At 34.0% G+C, this 16,250-nt stretch overlaps 4 protein-coding genes across 4 annotated transcripts; 1 reads left to right on the forward strand and 3 right to left on the reverse strand.

Annotated features, from left to right (window-relative positions):
- Positions 1 to 375: 375 nt before the first annotated feature.
- Positions 376 to 6,315, reverse strand: LOC124631109 (endoplasmic reticulum resident protein 44). The gene is made up of 7 exons (XM_047165289.1): positions 6,133 to 6,315; positions 5,932 to 6,007; positions 4,745 to 4,987; positions 4,351 to 4,593; positions 3,889 to 4,155; positions 3,164 to 3,362; positions 376 to 1,852 (listed from the first exon to the last, which is right to left on the reverse strand). Exons 1-7 carry the CDS (start codon positions 6,190 to 6,192, stop codon positions 1,717 to 1,719), a joined length of 1,224 nt encoding a protein of 407 aa, XP_047021245.1. The 5' UTR covers positions 6,193 to 6,315; the 3' UTR covers positions 376 to 1,716.
- Positions 6,316 to 7,229: 914 nt separating this feature from the next.
- Positions 7,230 to 8,892, reverse strand: LOC124631110. The gene is made up of 3 exons (XM_047165290.1): positions 8,699 to 8,892; positions 8,318 to 8,616; positions 7,230 to 8,057 (listed from the first exon to the last, which is right to left on the reverse strand). The coding sequence occupies exons 1-3, from the start codon at positions 8,751 to 8,753 to the stop codon at positions 7,983 to 7,985; spliced, it is 429 nt and encodes a 142-aa protein (XP_047021246.1). The 5' UTR covers positions 8,754 to 8,892; the 3' UTR covers positions 7,230 to 7,982.
- Positions 8,893 to 9,518: 626 nt separating this feature from the next.
- Positions 9,519 to 12,384, forward strand: LOC124631099 (pleckstrin homology domain-containing family A member 3-like). The gene is made up of 5 exons (XM_047165271.1): positions 9,519 to 9,680; positions 9,761 to 9,877; positions 10,273 to 10,419; positions 10,635 to 10,765; positions 11,403 to 12,384. Exons 1-5 carry the CDS (start codon positions 9,641 to 9,643, stop codon positions 11,604 to 11,606), a joined length of 639 nt encoding a protein of 212 aa, XP_047021227.1. The 5' UTR covers positions 9,519 to 9,640; the 3' UTR covers positions 11,607 to 12,384.
- LOC124631098 (DNA polymerase delta catalytic subunit) lies at positions 12,376 to 15,977 on the reverse strand. Its single transcript, XM_047165270.1, has 2 exons — positions 15,839 to 15,977; positions 12,376 to 15,759 (listed from the first exon to the last, which is right to left on the reverse strand). The coding sequence occupies exon 2, from the start codon at positions 15,685 to 15,687 to the stop codon at positions 12,430 to 12,432; it is 3,258 nt and encodes a 1,085-aa protein (XP_047021226.1). The 5' UTR covers positions 15,688 to 15,759; positions 15,839 to 15,977; the 3' UTR covers positions 12,376 to 12,429.
- Between the last annotated feature and the right edge of the window lie 273 nt (positions 15,978 to 16,250).

Consider the following 16,250-nt stretch of genomic DNA (forward strand, 5'->3'; position numbering starts at 1 on the left):
ATGTCAGCATGATCGACAGGGTCCGTAAAGACAGCCATATTTAAGAAATTATTCGACAGAGAACCGAAATGAAATACTTAGGTACGTGGTGTGTGATTCACGTCGTGGTAAAAATCGCAGCAAAGTAGCACCAGATGTGATGGCACAATTTTTAAATAAACTCATATAAAAATAAAACACGGTACTGTCCATTAGGAACTAGCAAATAATATAATTGGGACTACGTCGTAAGGCAACGTTTGAATTATCTAATAATTAACCAATTGTTTCTGTGACTCTATTAAACCTTTAGCAGCGGTAAAACTCGATTAAAGGCAAAAATGCATCTAACCCTGCATAATTCGACGATGAAATTTAAAGAAAAACAAATGAAAATTTCGGGTCGAAAAAATTTATTACAACACACGTCACAAAACATACATTTGTACAACCATTTCACATTATAATTATACAATACAGTAAATAATGACTATTCAGTTTTAGATCGAGGAATGTTTTATCTCGTCACAGGGAGCTTTACCAAATAGATTCAAGATAAACGCCTTTTGTAAGGGAAATAGAAAGATAGACCATAATAAATTAATAACATGCATGAGTTTTGCGAGCCTTGTATGAGAAATACAGGGCTTACAATTAGTATTAAACACTATGCCGGTAGATTTAGGATTCAATTTGCATTGCAGCCAACAGGTTCTTTAGAGTACATAGAAATTACACACGTAAATCAATTACGCCTTGATAAGACTTGGGCCCAAGTTCACTAACAACGTAAACATCAGTTTTCTTAAAACAACTGTTAACTATGAATTTTGACATTCAATTTTCAAAGTGAACAGTAGTTTTAAGCAAACGGATGTTTGTTGTCGGTGTACTTGGGCCTATATTCAATCACATGACCCTTTAAATATACTTGAGTGTACAAAACACAAGTGTATTTGGTTTTTCTAATATCTTCGAAGCCATTGTGATTCCTAGATGTAATAAATTAATTCAATTTCATAATTTTCGATTCTCACTGAGAAGTGCAACATCTTATAATAACAAAATGCATGTTCAGATTTATAATGTATGAGAATTATATAACAATTGATGCATAAGAGTCAGCATCACTTTCATTAATATTTATTTATTGCAGTAATTTAATATGGCTTCCGTTAACACTTCTACCGTATAAGCACGCTAGTCAAAATGCGGACACTTACACTATTGAAGGAAAAAGAAGAAAAACAGGGAAATGTTAACTTATTAGTTATCTAGCAATAGATTGCTATTATAAGTAGTCAGTAATGAACATCCAAAATGCATAACTTAGAAATAAAAAAAAAACTACATACTACGCTATAAATAGAAACGCTAAAAGTTCAAAGAATAGATTTCAAAAAGTTTTAATTATCTACTTTTTAATAAATATTTTACACAGGAATTTTGAGAAGTAGTGAGTCATAATATAATCGTAATAAAGTCCTATCGAATATACATATTTTTTTACAATATGACTTGATTAAGAACTGAACGATACAAGTTATTAAATAAATATAAAGGAATCAACTGGCTTTGTTCGCAACCAAGAAACGAAAATAATTCGGTATTTATAACGAAACGAAAAAATATAATTATATATCATATACAAAAAAAAACGAGATAAAACGGTTTTTATACAATAAGGTTCTTTAGTAAGTGACTTATACTAAATTTCATGACCTAGGTGCAATAACCTTATAATTCGTCCCTGAGTAGGGTGTAGCGGTTTTTGGACGGCGCTAACTTCTTGAACGTGGATTCTGGAGGAGTGGTCACCTTGACCTCCAAGTTCAATACAGGCTGGTCTGGGTCGGGACCGTAGTGGAACTCCCTGAAACATAATCATAAAGTACTTCAATTTTTTGTTACTGTTATCTACTGGTACCTAAAAATAATTGGTTCACATTTTTGCAATTTTCAAATAAAGTAACTTCGTCATTATCGTCACGGAAAATTGCGACACTAGCTGGACAAAAACCAATTTCAATTATCGCTATCAACTTTTACGAGAACTGTAACATTTATGAAAATACGGTACACAATCCTACCCTGAAGAAGTGAAACAAGGCCTCTTGTAATGCACTATACTTTATTAACTTTGTTGTTGTGATATGAGATTAGCATAAACAGATCGTGAGAAGTATTAACGTGTACAATACAATACGAACATTACGAACGTCAGACATTTTATCGGTATATGTAGACGTACGTATCTGGGCGAGTTCATTGTGGACAATCCATTGTTATGACGATACGCGAGTGTACTTAACAAGAAAACTTAGAAAAAAAAAACACAAAAATAATAATTAACAGGTCTAAAATTATTTAAAAATAGGTTACAGACCCTAGTAATGCCCCTATCGCCCAAGTTATTCACCCAAATCATTTAATTCATTAATGTTTTCTCAGCATATGAAATTAAAACTGTTATCAAATGCTGATATAATGTTTCAGCCAATTGAATTTATTATACTGAACAAAATTGTATATTAAAGTTGTGATTAGTTCTTATCCGTGACATAATAAAATACGTTTATTGTATTTCCTTCCCGTATTTTAACGAAGAGATAAACTGCAGGGTGATTAAATATTAACAGGAAAATATTATATGAAGTGGAATTAAGAACCTCCTTTTTAGGAAGTCGGTTAAAATTTCTCGAAAGCCAGTTTATACCCCAAGAGAGTCAAGGTTCTAATTCTGAACAGATCATTTGTGTCCATTGATTTAAATAAAGTTTGTAAAATGTTCAGAACTACAAACAATGCAGATACAAATTCACACACATAAGATGCCTGAGTTTATTGTTCTCATGATAAATTCAATTACGAGTTTTACGTATATATCTCGATCCTTATCAACAAGATAGTCCGACTATTAAAGGCTTTTTATCAACACTTGAGTAAAAGTACCAACCTACATTCTATTTCCTTTTTAAAGTTTGAATAGCGGTATTTATTGCCTGACTCATATTTTTATAAGGGCCTAGTTTAGTCATAGAATGGTTCCGTGAGGAATTAAATTGTTGAATAGAACTTAAGTCATTCAATTCTTAATCCTGGCACAAGTAAACAAATGTGTTTCATTATTCATTTAAGAGAGCAAAATCAATAACTAATTTTTGACAATAAAAGAGGTTCTTACCTGTGCAATTTTCCAGAGTATAAATCTTGCAGGAACTGCTTTAATCTACCAGGTTTCTCCATCTCTTTGTAGTCGGGGAACATGTACATATGGCGGAAGGAGTCAATGGCAATCAGAGGCAGGTCTGAGATGGACTTGCCCAAATGGTGGAGTGGGTGCTCGAACCGGACACCATCAGCAGTCAAGAAGTTCACATTCTCTGTAATTTGAAAATCGAATCATCTTTATGGAGTTCTTATTTCAATTGTGACATAGGAGACCTTCTATTAAAAGCAAGGAGGTTTTAATCATTTTTTTTTCTAAATATATGGAGCGAGTATAGGGTAAAGAGACACACAACAGACACTACACAATATTGGTAATGAATGATTCACCTGTACATACAAGCAATCATTCGCTTCATGGTCAATGAAACATTGTAATTGTAAACTGTCCTTCAACTTAAAATAATTTCCTTGATAGTACATATTTGTGTAAAATATGTGTAAATATGAAATCATCAAAAATATTTGAGGCATGTCTATTTTATGATACAGACAATAATAACATTTACAATAAGGAAAATATGTTTAATCATTTATGTGATAAGTGCTTAATTTTGATATTTATTGCTAATTCTGTTAAATTTACTGTTTCAATTGGTTTCAAATTAATTAAATATTATGATTAAATAAAGGTTTTGTAGTTTTATAATAGTATGTATCTGTGTTGTGTCCAGTACTTACGTTTTTCACCCTCAAGTTCATTTTGGATAACCTCCTTATACTTCTTTATGCTCTCATTATCATTAGGATGGTGGAACAGAATCAGGAATGGCAGTCCTTCCTCAGTGAGTTCTTCAGCATTCTCAAAGGTGATCTCTCGTACCAAAGGTATGCATTTCTCTTGGGCCCATTTGTATAGTTCATCAAAGTTATTTAAAGAGCCAGTGTATGTTTCATCGGGTTCCGTGGATTTCTTTCTATCGGTTCTAAACACTACTATTGGCTGACCTGAAAGTAAGTAGTTTGGTTGGGACTTATTATTTTACTGGAGCGTTATAGTTAGAAGGCTGTTTAAGATAGTCATAGGAAAGGCTTAGGTACTTTATGTTTAGTTTATTTAGTTTATCAAGTTGTATTGTTGTTAAAAAAAGTCAAAACTAAATTGTTGAATCAGGTGTTTTATAATTAAAACATATATATTACCTGGAGGATGCATCTGCTGTGAAGCATCACCAAAGCCAACATGGAATTGGCACTCATCTTTAAGGTTCGCTGCAACCTTCCTGAATGTGTCATACTCAGGTTGATCCCGCCTGTCCATGTAGCCAATGATGTGTCTTTTGTCCTCACTGAGATCGTGCAGCTCTTTGAGGTGTCCAAAAGTGACCACAGGGTCTGTTAGCTGCTTCTTGATGAATTCGGCAAAAGCCTCAACTGAGCGCTGGCCTGTAAAGGATATAAAAATAGTTTTAAATAATAAAGTTGGCAAATTGTTTTTAATAATTGTTATTAAATGTTTATATATTTAATAATATATTTATTAACTGGCTACAAATTAAGTAACTTATGCATATGAGTGAAAATAAATATCTCTCACCTCTGTACTCTTTCTTAGCCGGCATGCCATTCCGGAACATTTTTAAAGTAGGATATTTGGTAATATGGAACCTAGTCGCTACAGCGCCTTCTTTGTCACAGTCTACTTTGCCCATAACCACCTTTCCAGTGTCATAACCAGCTTTAGTGACTTCATCGGCAGCCTCATCAAATATTGGCATAAGCATATTACTGAATTTGCACCATTCAGCATAAAAATTAATAAATACTATTTCATTGGAAGCTGAAATATCAATATTGTGTTAGTGATGCATTAAAATAATTGAAGTGGAACACAATATATAAACAGGTTTTATTAAACAGTGTTTGAATATTTTATTTTTGTCATTGATAGGTATAGATGTACTGTTATTAATTTAACACAGAATATGTATCATCAATAGTTTTCCTATAAACTAATTGATGTCAATGGTGGGAAATATATGTTTATTTAGTTTTTTTGTTGCAGTAATAGATATACTAAGCCTTGTGAAAGACAATACAATAAAAACAGTATTGGAAAAACAATACCTATTACAGCTAACAATATAAAAATACAAGAGACATGTACTTTGTAACAAAACGTGCATCAGAGAGCACGTAAATGTCGGTCCTGCGCCTGATCTCTCTCCGGTCGTGTCGGATTACCGTCCCATCGGGCTATGAGAGTTAAGGAATAGTGAGTGCACCTGTGTCTGCGCAAATGCTCGTGCACTATAATATGTCCTGCGTAGTTGGCTAATCTCCTTACATGAGAACAGCCGCCGTAGCCGATAATCGGCTAGGAGGACATCATCATCATCAACAAAAATTAGATAAGCTGAGTACTGTTACAATATTGGTTTGTTTACATAGCAGTTTTTGTTTAATTTTGTTTGATGATGTGGCTAGTTTCTTAATTAAGAAAATTTCAGCACATTCTTTTTGAATGTTGCTAAGAAAGTCCTGGCTAACAATTTAACAAACAAATAAATGTAAAATTGTTTGTAAATTAATAAATATTGTTATTTATTTTAATTTATTCTGATTTGACAGACAGAAATCAAAATTATGAAAACAATAGTGCAACTTCACGAAATAGTCATTGTTGTGCACGAATTAGCCGGAGACGATATATTTATCTCTGCCATACGAAAGTATAATGAAAAGCTTCTAGAAAACGTGGAGTACGTAGTGTGAGTAACTCACCTAACACCATATCCAAATTACTTTGTGTAATTTGCACAGCACCGCTATCGGTAGGGTTGTAAAAACTATGGCATATCTGAAACAAAACAATCCTCGGAGATTATAGAGCAATTACTTATTCATAATAGACCATAAAATCAACAATCCATTAGTACTAAAAGTGAAAACACATTCAGACATTTTGACATTACAAATGCTTACCAGGAAAAGGACACAAGCCAACGTTTTGTAATTATACAAGTTAAATGCATTCCAGTTCATTGTTAAAGGCGAAATAAGTCACTTTTTCAGTTGAAGTGAAATTATTACTGCCGCTACCGCTGAATGGTGTTCGCTGGCACTTGGCAGTTGGATGGAAATCGGCAGTGGCAGTGGCAGTTCGCTTGGCAGTTGGCACTACTGCAAGCAGAAAACCACAGAGTATTAATTTGGTAGGGATGTCCATTTCCATGTTTAGTTTAGATTTTTTAGTCAACTTTACGCAGTACTAAGAAAACCGAAAACCGTACTAAAAACCGAAGCGGTTATTACAATATTTGATTTTTGTATTTATGTTTATGTACTTACTTAAAAGCCGTAGAATTTAAACACAAATCCAACATATATATTTTTTAATTCAAGAAGGGAACAAAAAATCTTTGCGATAATATTCTTTAATTATATGAGCTTCCGCCAGCGGTTTCACTCACATACAGAGCTTGGGAACTAATGCAACGAATGAAAAAATAGCAAATAAAACACGGCCTCAGTCAAGGAGGGATCCAGCCCTCAAAAACGATCGAGGTTGAGCTCGAGGTCTCAGGTTCGATTCCCGGGTCGGGCCGAAATCGCTTTCTGGGTTTTCTTAAACTTTCACAAAGCAGCCCATAGTCTGGAAGTTGGCGATTGATTCACCCGTGCATCGTAGAGCACGCAAATGTCGGTCCTGCGCCTGATCTCTTTCCGGTCGTGTCGGATTGCCGTCCCATCATCGGGCTATGAGAGTGAAGGAATAGGGAGGGAGTGCACCTGTGTCTGCGCAAATGCTTATGCACTATAATATGTCCTGCGCAGCTGGCTGATCTCCTTAAATGAGAACAGCCGCCGTGGCCGCCATTATTTCATTATCCAAGGCCGTTGAAAATTCACATAGGTACATTAAATTCAGGTAGATGAAGGACTACATGTCATAGGGGTAGTAAATAAATAATTTCGAATAAGGGCAGAAATAACCGAGCCACATTTGATACATAAGGGACTTATGATGCATACTATTACATGTTACAAGATTATTGAATGGAAACAAATCAAACTCAACATTAAAATTTTGGATTTATTTTGGAATCATCCCAAAAATGGAATAAGTATTATATAAAACATCAATTACTTATAGTAAATAATAATAAACCTAAGTGGACGGACTATGTTAACATGGAAACTAAATTATGAGATTCATAAATATGATATATGTCGAGTTCATGCCTAACTCAATGGCAGATGGAACCAAATTCTGAGCACAAGTAAACTCCTGCATGTCTCCCATTCTGCACCAATGCTGGCTTGGTATAAGAATTGTTTCTCACTTGTTGTTCTATGAAGACACAAAAATTGGCGAGAATCATACTGAGTCCTTAGATAAATGCTTTTGAATTTACAAGTGTTCTATCTAGCTACGTGATCTGAACAATCAGAAGGCAATACTTATAACATACAATATCATTAAATGTTATAATTAGTCTTAAAGAAAATAAGAACAAAAAATAAACTGATTTCATGAAGAAGTCAAACAACTGCTCCCCTTACACAATCTAAAACAATAACTGTATGTTAAGTTAACAATTAGCCTATGCTTCTTGCATTCCACATAAATTGTACAAAATTAACATAATTTTCATCAGTTGAGGTTCAATATGTGATACAATTTTATTTATTCATTAGCTGCCTGGTATTTATTTATCAGCCAGAACTGCTTATCTACACAAGACACAAAACCTATTGTCATCATATTCTTATCAGTTAAAGGTTAAAAAGGTCTTAGTTCTTATTATAATTAGTTTTGACCGTTAGTTACTCTATAAAATTAAATTCTTCAGTAAGAAAAATCCTGATAATAAGATGAAAGCTGGTTTCACAGCATCACTTCCACTCTGAAAACAAAAAGTTTGTGCATATTGTTAGTTAGTAGATTCCATAAATTTATAGTACATATAGTTAAAAGAACAACATAACAGGATTGACTATTCAGTGACAAAAAATTCTACTGACATTATCCCATGTAACAACTTGTAAAACTCATGCTTTGAACTTTTTATACAATATTAAATGGAGCACTGGCCTATATGACTTTAGCTCCAAGTTTTAGTAATGTACTACACAGCAACAAAAAGAAACAAATGAAAATACTTACAATGATATAGTAATTGCACCTATCTCCAAGGCAACAATCGGAGCACACCCAATCTTGGTACCAAATGTGAGTGCACAGTGACATGTATCTCTGCCTAGTGGTCGCACATTCCGTCTTGTTTGAACACCTCTTCGATACATAATATTGCTTCTTAGCTCCCTGTGACCAGTACGGAGTGCTACCCCACTTGATTTCAGTTAAACAAACATCTTGATTATATTCACAATTTTTTATCGTTTTCACACATTTCTCATTGTTGTCCTCTTGGTTCTCACAAACGTAGCATTCCAGACCTAAAACTGTTTTAAATATTTTCGTTAGAACGAATTTGATTTTGAAATGAGTCCTGAAACATGCAGTTCGCCTGATGATGATATTTACCATTTATGACTGAAGCGAGGATAACAACACAACTAAGCAAATAGTGTTTATACATATTGCTATTTGTTTACTTTTAAAATTCTTAATAATGCAATAAAATTATCGTTTCTTTGAATTTCAAACATCAACAACAGAGAGCGTTTGTTCATTTGTTGCCACACCCGCTCTGGCCGCTACGCTATTTTGACGTTTCACGTTTAGAAATACGCTGTTGCTCACAGACAGCACTCAACATTTTCAGACAGCTAGTTTTTTTTATAATGTTAGAGCCTGTCCAGATGTGGCGTTATACGTGCGGGACCATTGGCGCATTAACAATTGCGCATCCCCCCGAATTCAACATAATAATTATATGTTGTCTTGATGCCTCATCATACGTTTCTTTACTTGGTCGTAAAATAGCTGGTATGACAGCTAACAAATATCGTTATTGATTGAAAAATGTTTTTTGGATATCATCACTTATTGATTGTATCTTTATAAAAGCTTTTCAATGTGCGCTTTTTGTAAAACGTGTGGCCCTACGAGTGTTTTGATGCGTTTAAAGTTGTATCCTTATTTCTACTACTCTATAACTCATATATTTCTATAATTCTTTTCTTCGTTATAAACTTCTTTTCAACTATGCATGAAAGCTCCTCAAAACACCGTTTATCATTTCAGTTAACGTGAATAAGCTCGTAGTCAATAGGCGAACGAAACGTAATACGCAGCAGAAAAGTGATAGTGTGAAAATGCTCTAACTTTCCATATGTCCGTAGAGTAGAAGAGTATTGTAGAACGAACTGACGTTATTGACGGATCAACTACAATATATAATCTTTGGCTACGGCCTTCACTTTTGACATTTGTAATCCAACAAGACGAAAATTCTAATTTGTTTCGGACGACAAGTAAATATAAATAAAAGAAAAATAGACTGATAAAAAACCGAAATTTAGCATGGAGGGAATACTCTGGAAGTGGACTAATTATTGGAATGGTAACTTATCCTTCAAATTCGTCAATAATACATCAAAAGTTTATTACTGTCATTACTAAAACATATTGTTTCTCTTTCAGGCTGGCAGACGAGATGGTTTGTATTGGAAAATGGTATTATTTCATATTACAAATCGCAGGAAGAAGTTTGCCAAGGATGCAAAGGATCTGTCAAAGTTTCTGTTTGCCAAATCAATGGTAAGTTTTTACTATTACTCATGTAATTATCTGTGATAGGTAAATATTTATATAAAGATAACATTACAAATAATATATTAAAGTTATTAACAATATTCGATTTTAACGGAAATACTCCATACCACACAAAATATCAAGGAGAATGTCTTTTGAACTAGTCTAGTGAAAGTTGTAATGATTAGGTAACAAATCCATAGCAAAACATCCTGTTGTAATGTAAACGTTTTAATTATGACATAACATATTCCTGTTTGTATGATGGATATGCTGTGCAGTTACTTGCTTGCTTTGAAAATAATATATTACAGAGTAAATCAATGTTAGCTGGCCAACTTCTAAGATGTACCTATACAACTTCAAGACAATGTTCTTAATTTCATAATTTTCTATTTCAGTTAACTCAATAGACAACACAAGGCTTGATATTGTCATACCAGGACAGCAACACATGTATTTGAGAGCGCCCTCCCCACAAGACAGACAAAAATGGCTGGTAGCTCTAGGCAGTGCCAAAGCTTGTGTGGATTCCAAAGACTTAAAAGGTATCTACTATATATATTGTTAGTGTTTTGTTTGAATCATTATCAGCAAGTAACATCAAAGGCCTTGAACATGAAAAATACTAATTGTGTTGTTGATAAGAGTTTACACACTTAAAATTTCCTCTTGTAACAATTTCCTGCTGTAGTTCATGTTTCTAGTTATTTGTTCAAATGTTTTCTTGAACAATAAAGACTTATTTTCTGTATTTATTCAGCTGCTGCGTTGGAAGATACAAATTCTTTGAGCCACAAGAAGTCTGAGTTACGATTATATTGTGATCTGATGATGCAGCAAGTGCATGCAGTCAAGAGTGCAGCTACTGCAGAAGGAGGCCCTGAAACTCAGGTAATTATAATTAAAAAATAATAGTGTATTTTCTATGTATTTGAGGAAATTGATGAAACGACTTTCTTGCAACATATCCAGTAAATTTATGTATATGATAATCTATTATTATTGCTTGATTATTATGATAATATATTTCCTATTTTATGTTAGTTGAAGTGTTTATTTATTCACAATATACATATTTACATTATTTGAAAATAAAATAAAATAAACTTATATATATATATACAACTTAAAACTAATACAGTGCATCAAAAAATTGCTCCTCATCGCTGTCACTGGGTAATGTACCCAAAAGACTGGCAGCATTGCCACGTTGGATGGCAATGCTCAACCTCTGTGTGGTTTTTTGTATTTTCCAGGTCCCGCAAATACAATCCAAATTATTATTCAAAACTATAAACATCTGACATGACAGTTCCCGTACATCGATCAATTTATCCATTATTATTATTGCTTACTATTATAAGCATCCATTTAAGCAGCTAGTTCATATCTCAATCTGCTCTTTTCTGATTCTGATTATTGTCTCATCCTCTAGTCAAACTTACTCTAACTAAACTGACATTGTTATTTAAGAAAAATGCTAACCAACAAAAGTCTCCTAATCTAATCTATGTGCTTTCTATTTCAGGCAATTGAAGATGCATCAAGTTTACTCACAGCAACTTGTGACACCTTCATAAGAACACTAGAAGACATAATGAGATTAACTTCTAATGCAGGTGCAAATTCTGCCCCTTTTGAGATGCCAATACCAAATATTACTAAGAATAACAGCACTGTAAAAACACCCAGACAAAGTATAAATAGAACTTTATCACAAGAAAATAGATGAAAATGTACTATTTTTTATTATTTATTCATAGATTATATAAAAAATCATAATATGTTATATTCAATTGTTTATACAACAGGTGATACAGTTATTGCTTTCTAAAATGTACCAAAAATTGAGGATAAAAATATTGCATATTGTTCTGGGCATAATGTAACTGTGTTATGAATACTTTTTATTTTTTGATAAAATACGTTATGTATTTTATAGCAATATCATAAAGTATTGATGTATACATACATATCTTAAACATTGTACTTACTGTTTGCTATTACAAAAGTTGTAATACCTGGATTACACCTCAAGTGTTTTTGTGTTCCTTGTACTTATATGTATTGTGCTTGCATAATAATATATTCCTGTGATATAAATAAGTGAAGCAGCTGTTTATCACATATAAATACGGCTATCATAATGCCTAAAATAAATCTAATAAGTTTACCTACCCCAAGTCAATGTATTTTGTATAATTGTTTAACTATCATATAAATATTATATTTAAATTATTGGTTTGTAGTATGAATTAGTTCTTAAGTGACTCATTGAATGTTCTGTTTTGTTGAATAATAGAGAATTATTTAAGCACTGATAATAGCATACATTCCATGTATCAAAATTGATTTCAGAGCACCAAAAATGGTAATTTTAAGTGAAAACTTATTTATTAAAACAAATTATTCAAGGGTGGTTTGTTATAATCTTCTTGTACTCAAATCAAAATTGTAATTTTTCACGTTAATAAACAATAGTGATGAATAATAAAAGTAGATAAAACAAATGGCTTTATTTTAGTATAAAAAAATCAGTTACAGCTTAATATTCATTACCAAGTGGGTTCTCCAAATCTTAACACTGTCTTTTCCTGGGCATCTAATTCTATACCTGTCTTTTTTCTCATGTAAAAAATAGTGCAATCTCTGTTAGTGCAAAGGACCTCTTCATGCAAACTGCCTTGGCACCTTTGACACTCAGTCCATAGTCTCGAAAACTTTTCCTGCAGTTGCCTTACTTTAAATATTTCAGAAATGTATATCTGTCTCTCCTTACCCACACAATGATTACATAAAGCTTTAACAGTATCATTAGGCATTATAGTTTTGCAACCAATACATTTCTCTTTTTTCTTTGTGAAAGCAGCCAAGGCCCCAACTTTAGAAGTTACCATTGCCTTGGTCCTTGTATGTTCTCCTTTCAAAAGAAGAGATTCAGCTTTTTCACCTAATATAGGCTCAAAAATTCTTAGAAGTGGTTTAGACAACTGATTCTCCATGTAATAACTGAAATCAATTGGAACGCTGTTTTCTAACACATATATTGGATCTTCAGCTTTCATATAAGCAGGTGTGTTTTTAGTAGCAGCGCAAATAACGTAAGGCACTCTGTCGCCAAGTTTGGGCGCAGTCCCAGCATCACGTTTCTTCATTTTATTAGCTAATTCCACATGCGCCTGTTTAGCAGCATAATCATTTTTAGTAAGCTCTTTTGTTATGACAAGCTGAGATATATCTATGCGGTTGCACAGTAAGTCTGATATAATTTGCTTTGCATAATTGACAGCACCATCTGGATCTCTATCAATGAGTAATTTTTGGAGGCATGTACTCATCATGTTTGATACAAGAGGACAGTTGTCTCTTCTGACAGTTTCAATTCCTTTACAATCCATCTTATCATATTTTTCTGGTTTAGTGAAGTAGAGACCAGCATATCTCTTCTTGTTAATGAGCAAATAAGGGTAGTAAACCTTTTCAAACTCTAATTTGATTGGTTTGACAAATTTTTCAGTTACAAAATCTGCAGCCTCCCTCCCCAATTCCATGCTCTCCTCAAGAGTTTTAACACCAAACTTTACCATTACAGAATCAGTGTCACCATAAATTACAACTGCATCTTCTTTATAACCATTTGACTTTGTATATTTCTTTTCTACCTCAGACTTCGTAAATTCAATCATAGTTCTACCATAAGCTGTTACACTGCCTGATATTTCTAAACATGGTAGTTTACCAACTTGTGCTCCTGTGAACCCATACACTGAATTAGCACTGATTTTTAAAGCTAATTGTCTGCCATCAAGGACAGACCTCTTAAATGGATCCTTTTCATTTTTCAAGTCTGCTTTGGCTTTCTTTCTGGCTGCAAGCAAAGATTCTAAAATTTCAGGTAAGAGGCCCTTCCGAACATGTGCCTTTACAAACATGTTCTTTGAAGGTGTTACAGTTACATCAGCATCTTTTAGATTAGCTTTGTGCTGCATATTAGGTTGAACTAGTGTAGTATAGCACAAATTGTGTGCCATCATAATACTGGGATACAAAGAAGCAAAATCCAAGGTGGATATGGGATCTGCATAGTATCCTCTTTTGGGTTCAATGACAGTTGCTCCTTCAAATTGATCATCTGAACCTTGACCATGATAAGCAGGCATCAGATAGCCTGCATCTTTAGCTTTTCGTAGTAACTGACTCACAACTTTAATTTGTTGGCCTCTAGTGAGCAGGCAAAGAAGTGGAACACCTGTGACTCTAGCCATTTCCATATAATTGATAATACACATTAGTTTGTTCAAAAGTTTTAAAGGCAAATATGCATCTTTCAGGCAGTACATAGCTAATCTCCGTCTAGTTTGTTCACTTTCATTTTGAAGGTCTCCAATGATACTGTGGTGTACATCTTCTTTTTGCTCTTGAAGGAAATGGTAACTGACAGCATTGAGAGTATATGATCTGAGTTTATAATCTCTTACTAGAACAAGTAACAAATCAAATGGTACCCTGCCTTCAAAATTAATACTTTTGTTTTCCCTGCGGCCCATTTGCTTTGACTGAAGAATGGAATCTTTGATAACTGATTTGACATTCCTAATGCGTCCCAAGAAATCAAAATTGTTAACTTTCAAATGCTTTGCTCTGTTGATAAGATATGGCCAATCAAAGTTATTTATGTTATAGCCTGTAATAATATCAGGATCAAGTTCACGGAAGAAATCTGACCATTTTGCAAGCATTTCAGATTCTGATTGAAAACTCAGCACTTGGGACCCTACAATAGGTGCACAGGTGTTTAATGTAAACACATTTCTGACATAAGGCTCAGGGTCACCTTGCCTGATAACCATGGATGCAATTTGAATAACAGGATCATGGTTAGGTTCAGGGAAGACTCCTTTACGTCCCGCACATTCAATATCAAAACTCAATATTCTGAATGGAGCCACTTTGGACCATTCCCCTTCTGGCTGATGAGCTATAAATGCATTCCATGCTACATCTACTTCAATTTGACATCTAGATTCAGGTTTTGCAACTGTGTCTTTGGATCTTTGAGACCATGTATTTGTAGGCAATTCAATCCAACTACAGCCAACCACTGATGTGTCTACCATAAAACGGATATCAAAATCAATGTTACTTTCATAGAAGAATGGATCCATTAAACCAAAAGAAGTTGGTGTCCTCTCAATCAGTCTTTTACCTGCTGCAATTAGTTTGGGAAGTGCTACAGACACTCTTGCAAAGGTAATGTCTTTATCTCCTTGATAGTACATAAGAGATCTGGCTTTTACCAGACGCACTTCTAAGGCAGCTTCTTTGATACTGTCCTTATTGGAACGCATGTCTTCAAGAATTGCTCTATTTAAACTCGATTTCAGATCATTACATGATGATTCAGTAAAGTTTGCAGGGACTGTTACATAAAAATAAGGTGTGAATCCATGAACATGGCAGCAAACAGAATTTCCATCCATAGTGATACCGTACATACGCATGATGGGCACAGGCGCCAGCTGCGACCCAGGCATACCTTGCATTGGTTGGCCATTATAGTGATCTATGTCTAATTGTTGAAAAATTAACTTATCTTTCTTTGGATCCAATATTGGAGGCTCAGGACGAGACCATTTCATATTGGTAGATTGATTTTCAGGGCCTTCACCGAGCACTTGTTGAGAGTCAAACTCTGCATCCATACATGCAAGTGTCTCTTCAAAACTGCATGGCACTTCGTTATCTTCATCGTCATCGCCTGACTTAAACCTCTTTGGGGGCGGCGCTTTGCCGTACTGTTTCTTCTTATCCATTGTTTATGCTATAAATGTGCAGTTTTCAGTTGAATTTCAGGTTCAGACCATGATAACGATTCCCGCCAAAATCTAAAAGTTAAAATGCAATGTTTTAGCTTTCAATAACAAGTTAAATTCATTGTTATGAATGTAAGATGTTGTCCCTTACCTCGTGGTTGTTTGTAATCGCGAAAATTTAGTACCTAATGTATAATTCTAATATTTAAATTAAATATTAACTTTCCTGAAACTTTACCGGTCAATCGGTTTGACGTTTTTCTTCTTTCTTTTCGTGACAATGACAGATAAATATTGTCAATGTCAATTTCATCCATCATCTGGATTTAACATTTGCCAAGAATTATTGCCATAGTCAATAAATTATCTCAGGGTTCCAAGAATGAAAAAATAAACAAAATAACTAAAGCTAGCTGCCAGCTTGCAGCGACAGCATGAAATCGGTCGATAGCTAAAGGCGACTGCACATAATGCTGCCGCTTTGATCCAAAACGGTTTTTACCAACCAGTAGTGCAGCTGACCAGATGCGGCAGATTTCGTGCAGTTGCGGTACGCGCGGTCG

Source organism: Helicoverpa zea, chromosome 6 (genome assembly GCF_022581195.2).
Source record: "Helicoverpa zea isolate HzStark_Cry1AcR chromosome 6, ilHelZeax1.1, whole genome shotgun sequence".
Classification (NCBI taxonomy): domain Eukaryota; kingdom Metazoa; phylum Arthropoda; class Insecta; order Lepidoptera; family Noctuidae; genus Helicoverpa; species Helicoverpa zea.

Coding starts and splice junctions, on each gene's coding strand:
- LOC124631109 (XM_047165289.1), bottom strand. CDS start 6,192: ATGAACTGGAATGCATTTAACTTGTATAATTACAAAACGTTGGCTTGT. Junction 4,988..5,931: donor TAATTTGGATATGGTGTTAG/GTGAGTTACTCA, acceptor TTGATATTTCAG/CTTCCAATGAAATAGTATTT. Junction 4,594..4,744: donor GGCTAAGAAAGAGTACAGAG/GTGAGAGATATT, acceptor TATCCTTTACAG/GCCAGCGCTCAGTTGAGGCT.
- LOC124631110 (XM_047165290.1), bottom strand. CDS start 8,753: ATGTATAAACACTATTTGCTTAGTTGTGTTGTTATCCTCGCTTCAGTC. Junction 8,617..8,698: donor CCTCGCTTCAGTCATAAATG/GTAAATATCATC, acceptor TATTTAAAACAG/TTTTAGGTCTGGAATGCTAC. Junction 8,058..8,317: donor GGTGCAATTACTATATCATT/GTAAGTATTTTC, acceptor TTTTGTTTTCAG/AGTGGAAGTGATGCTGTGAA.
- LOC124631099 (XM_047165271.1), top strand. CDS start 9,641: ATGGAGGGAATACTCTGGAAGTGGACTAATTATTGGAATG. Junction 9,878..10,272: donor TTCTGTTTGCCAAATCAATG/GTAAGTTTTTAC, acceptor TTTCTATTTCAG/TTAACTCAATAGACAACACA. Junction 10,766..11,402: donor AAGGAGGCCCTGAAACTCAG/GTAATTATAATT, acceptor TTTCTATTTCAG/GCAATTGAAGATGCATCAAG.
- LOC124631098 (XM_047165270.1), bottom strand. CDS start 15,687: ATGGATAAGAAGAAACAGTACGGCAAAGCGCCGCCCCCAAAGAGGTTT.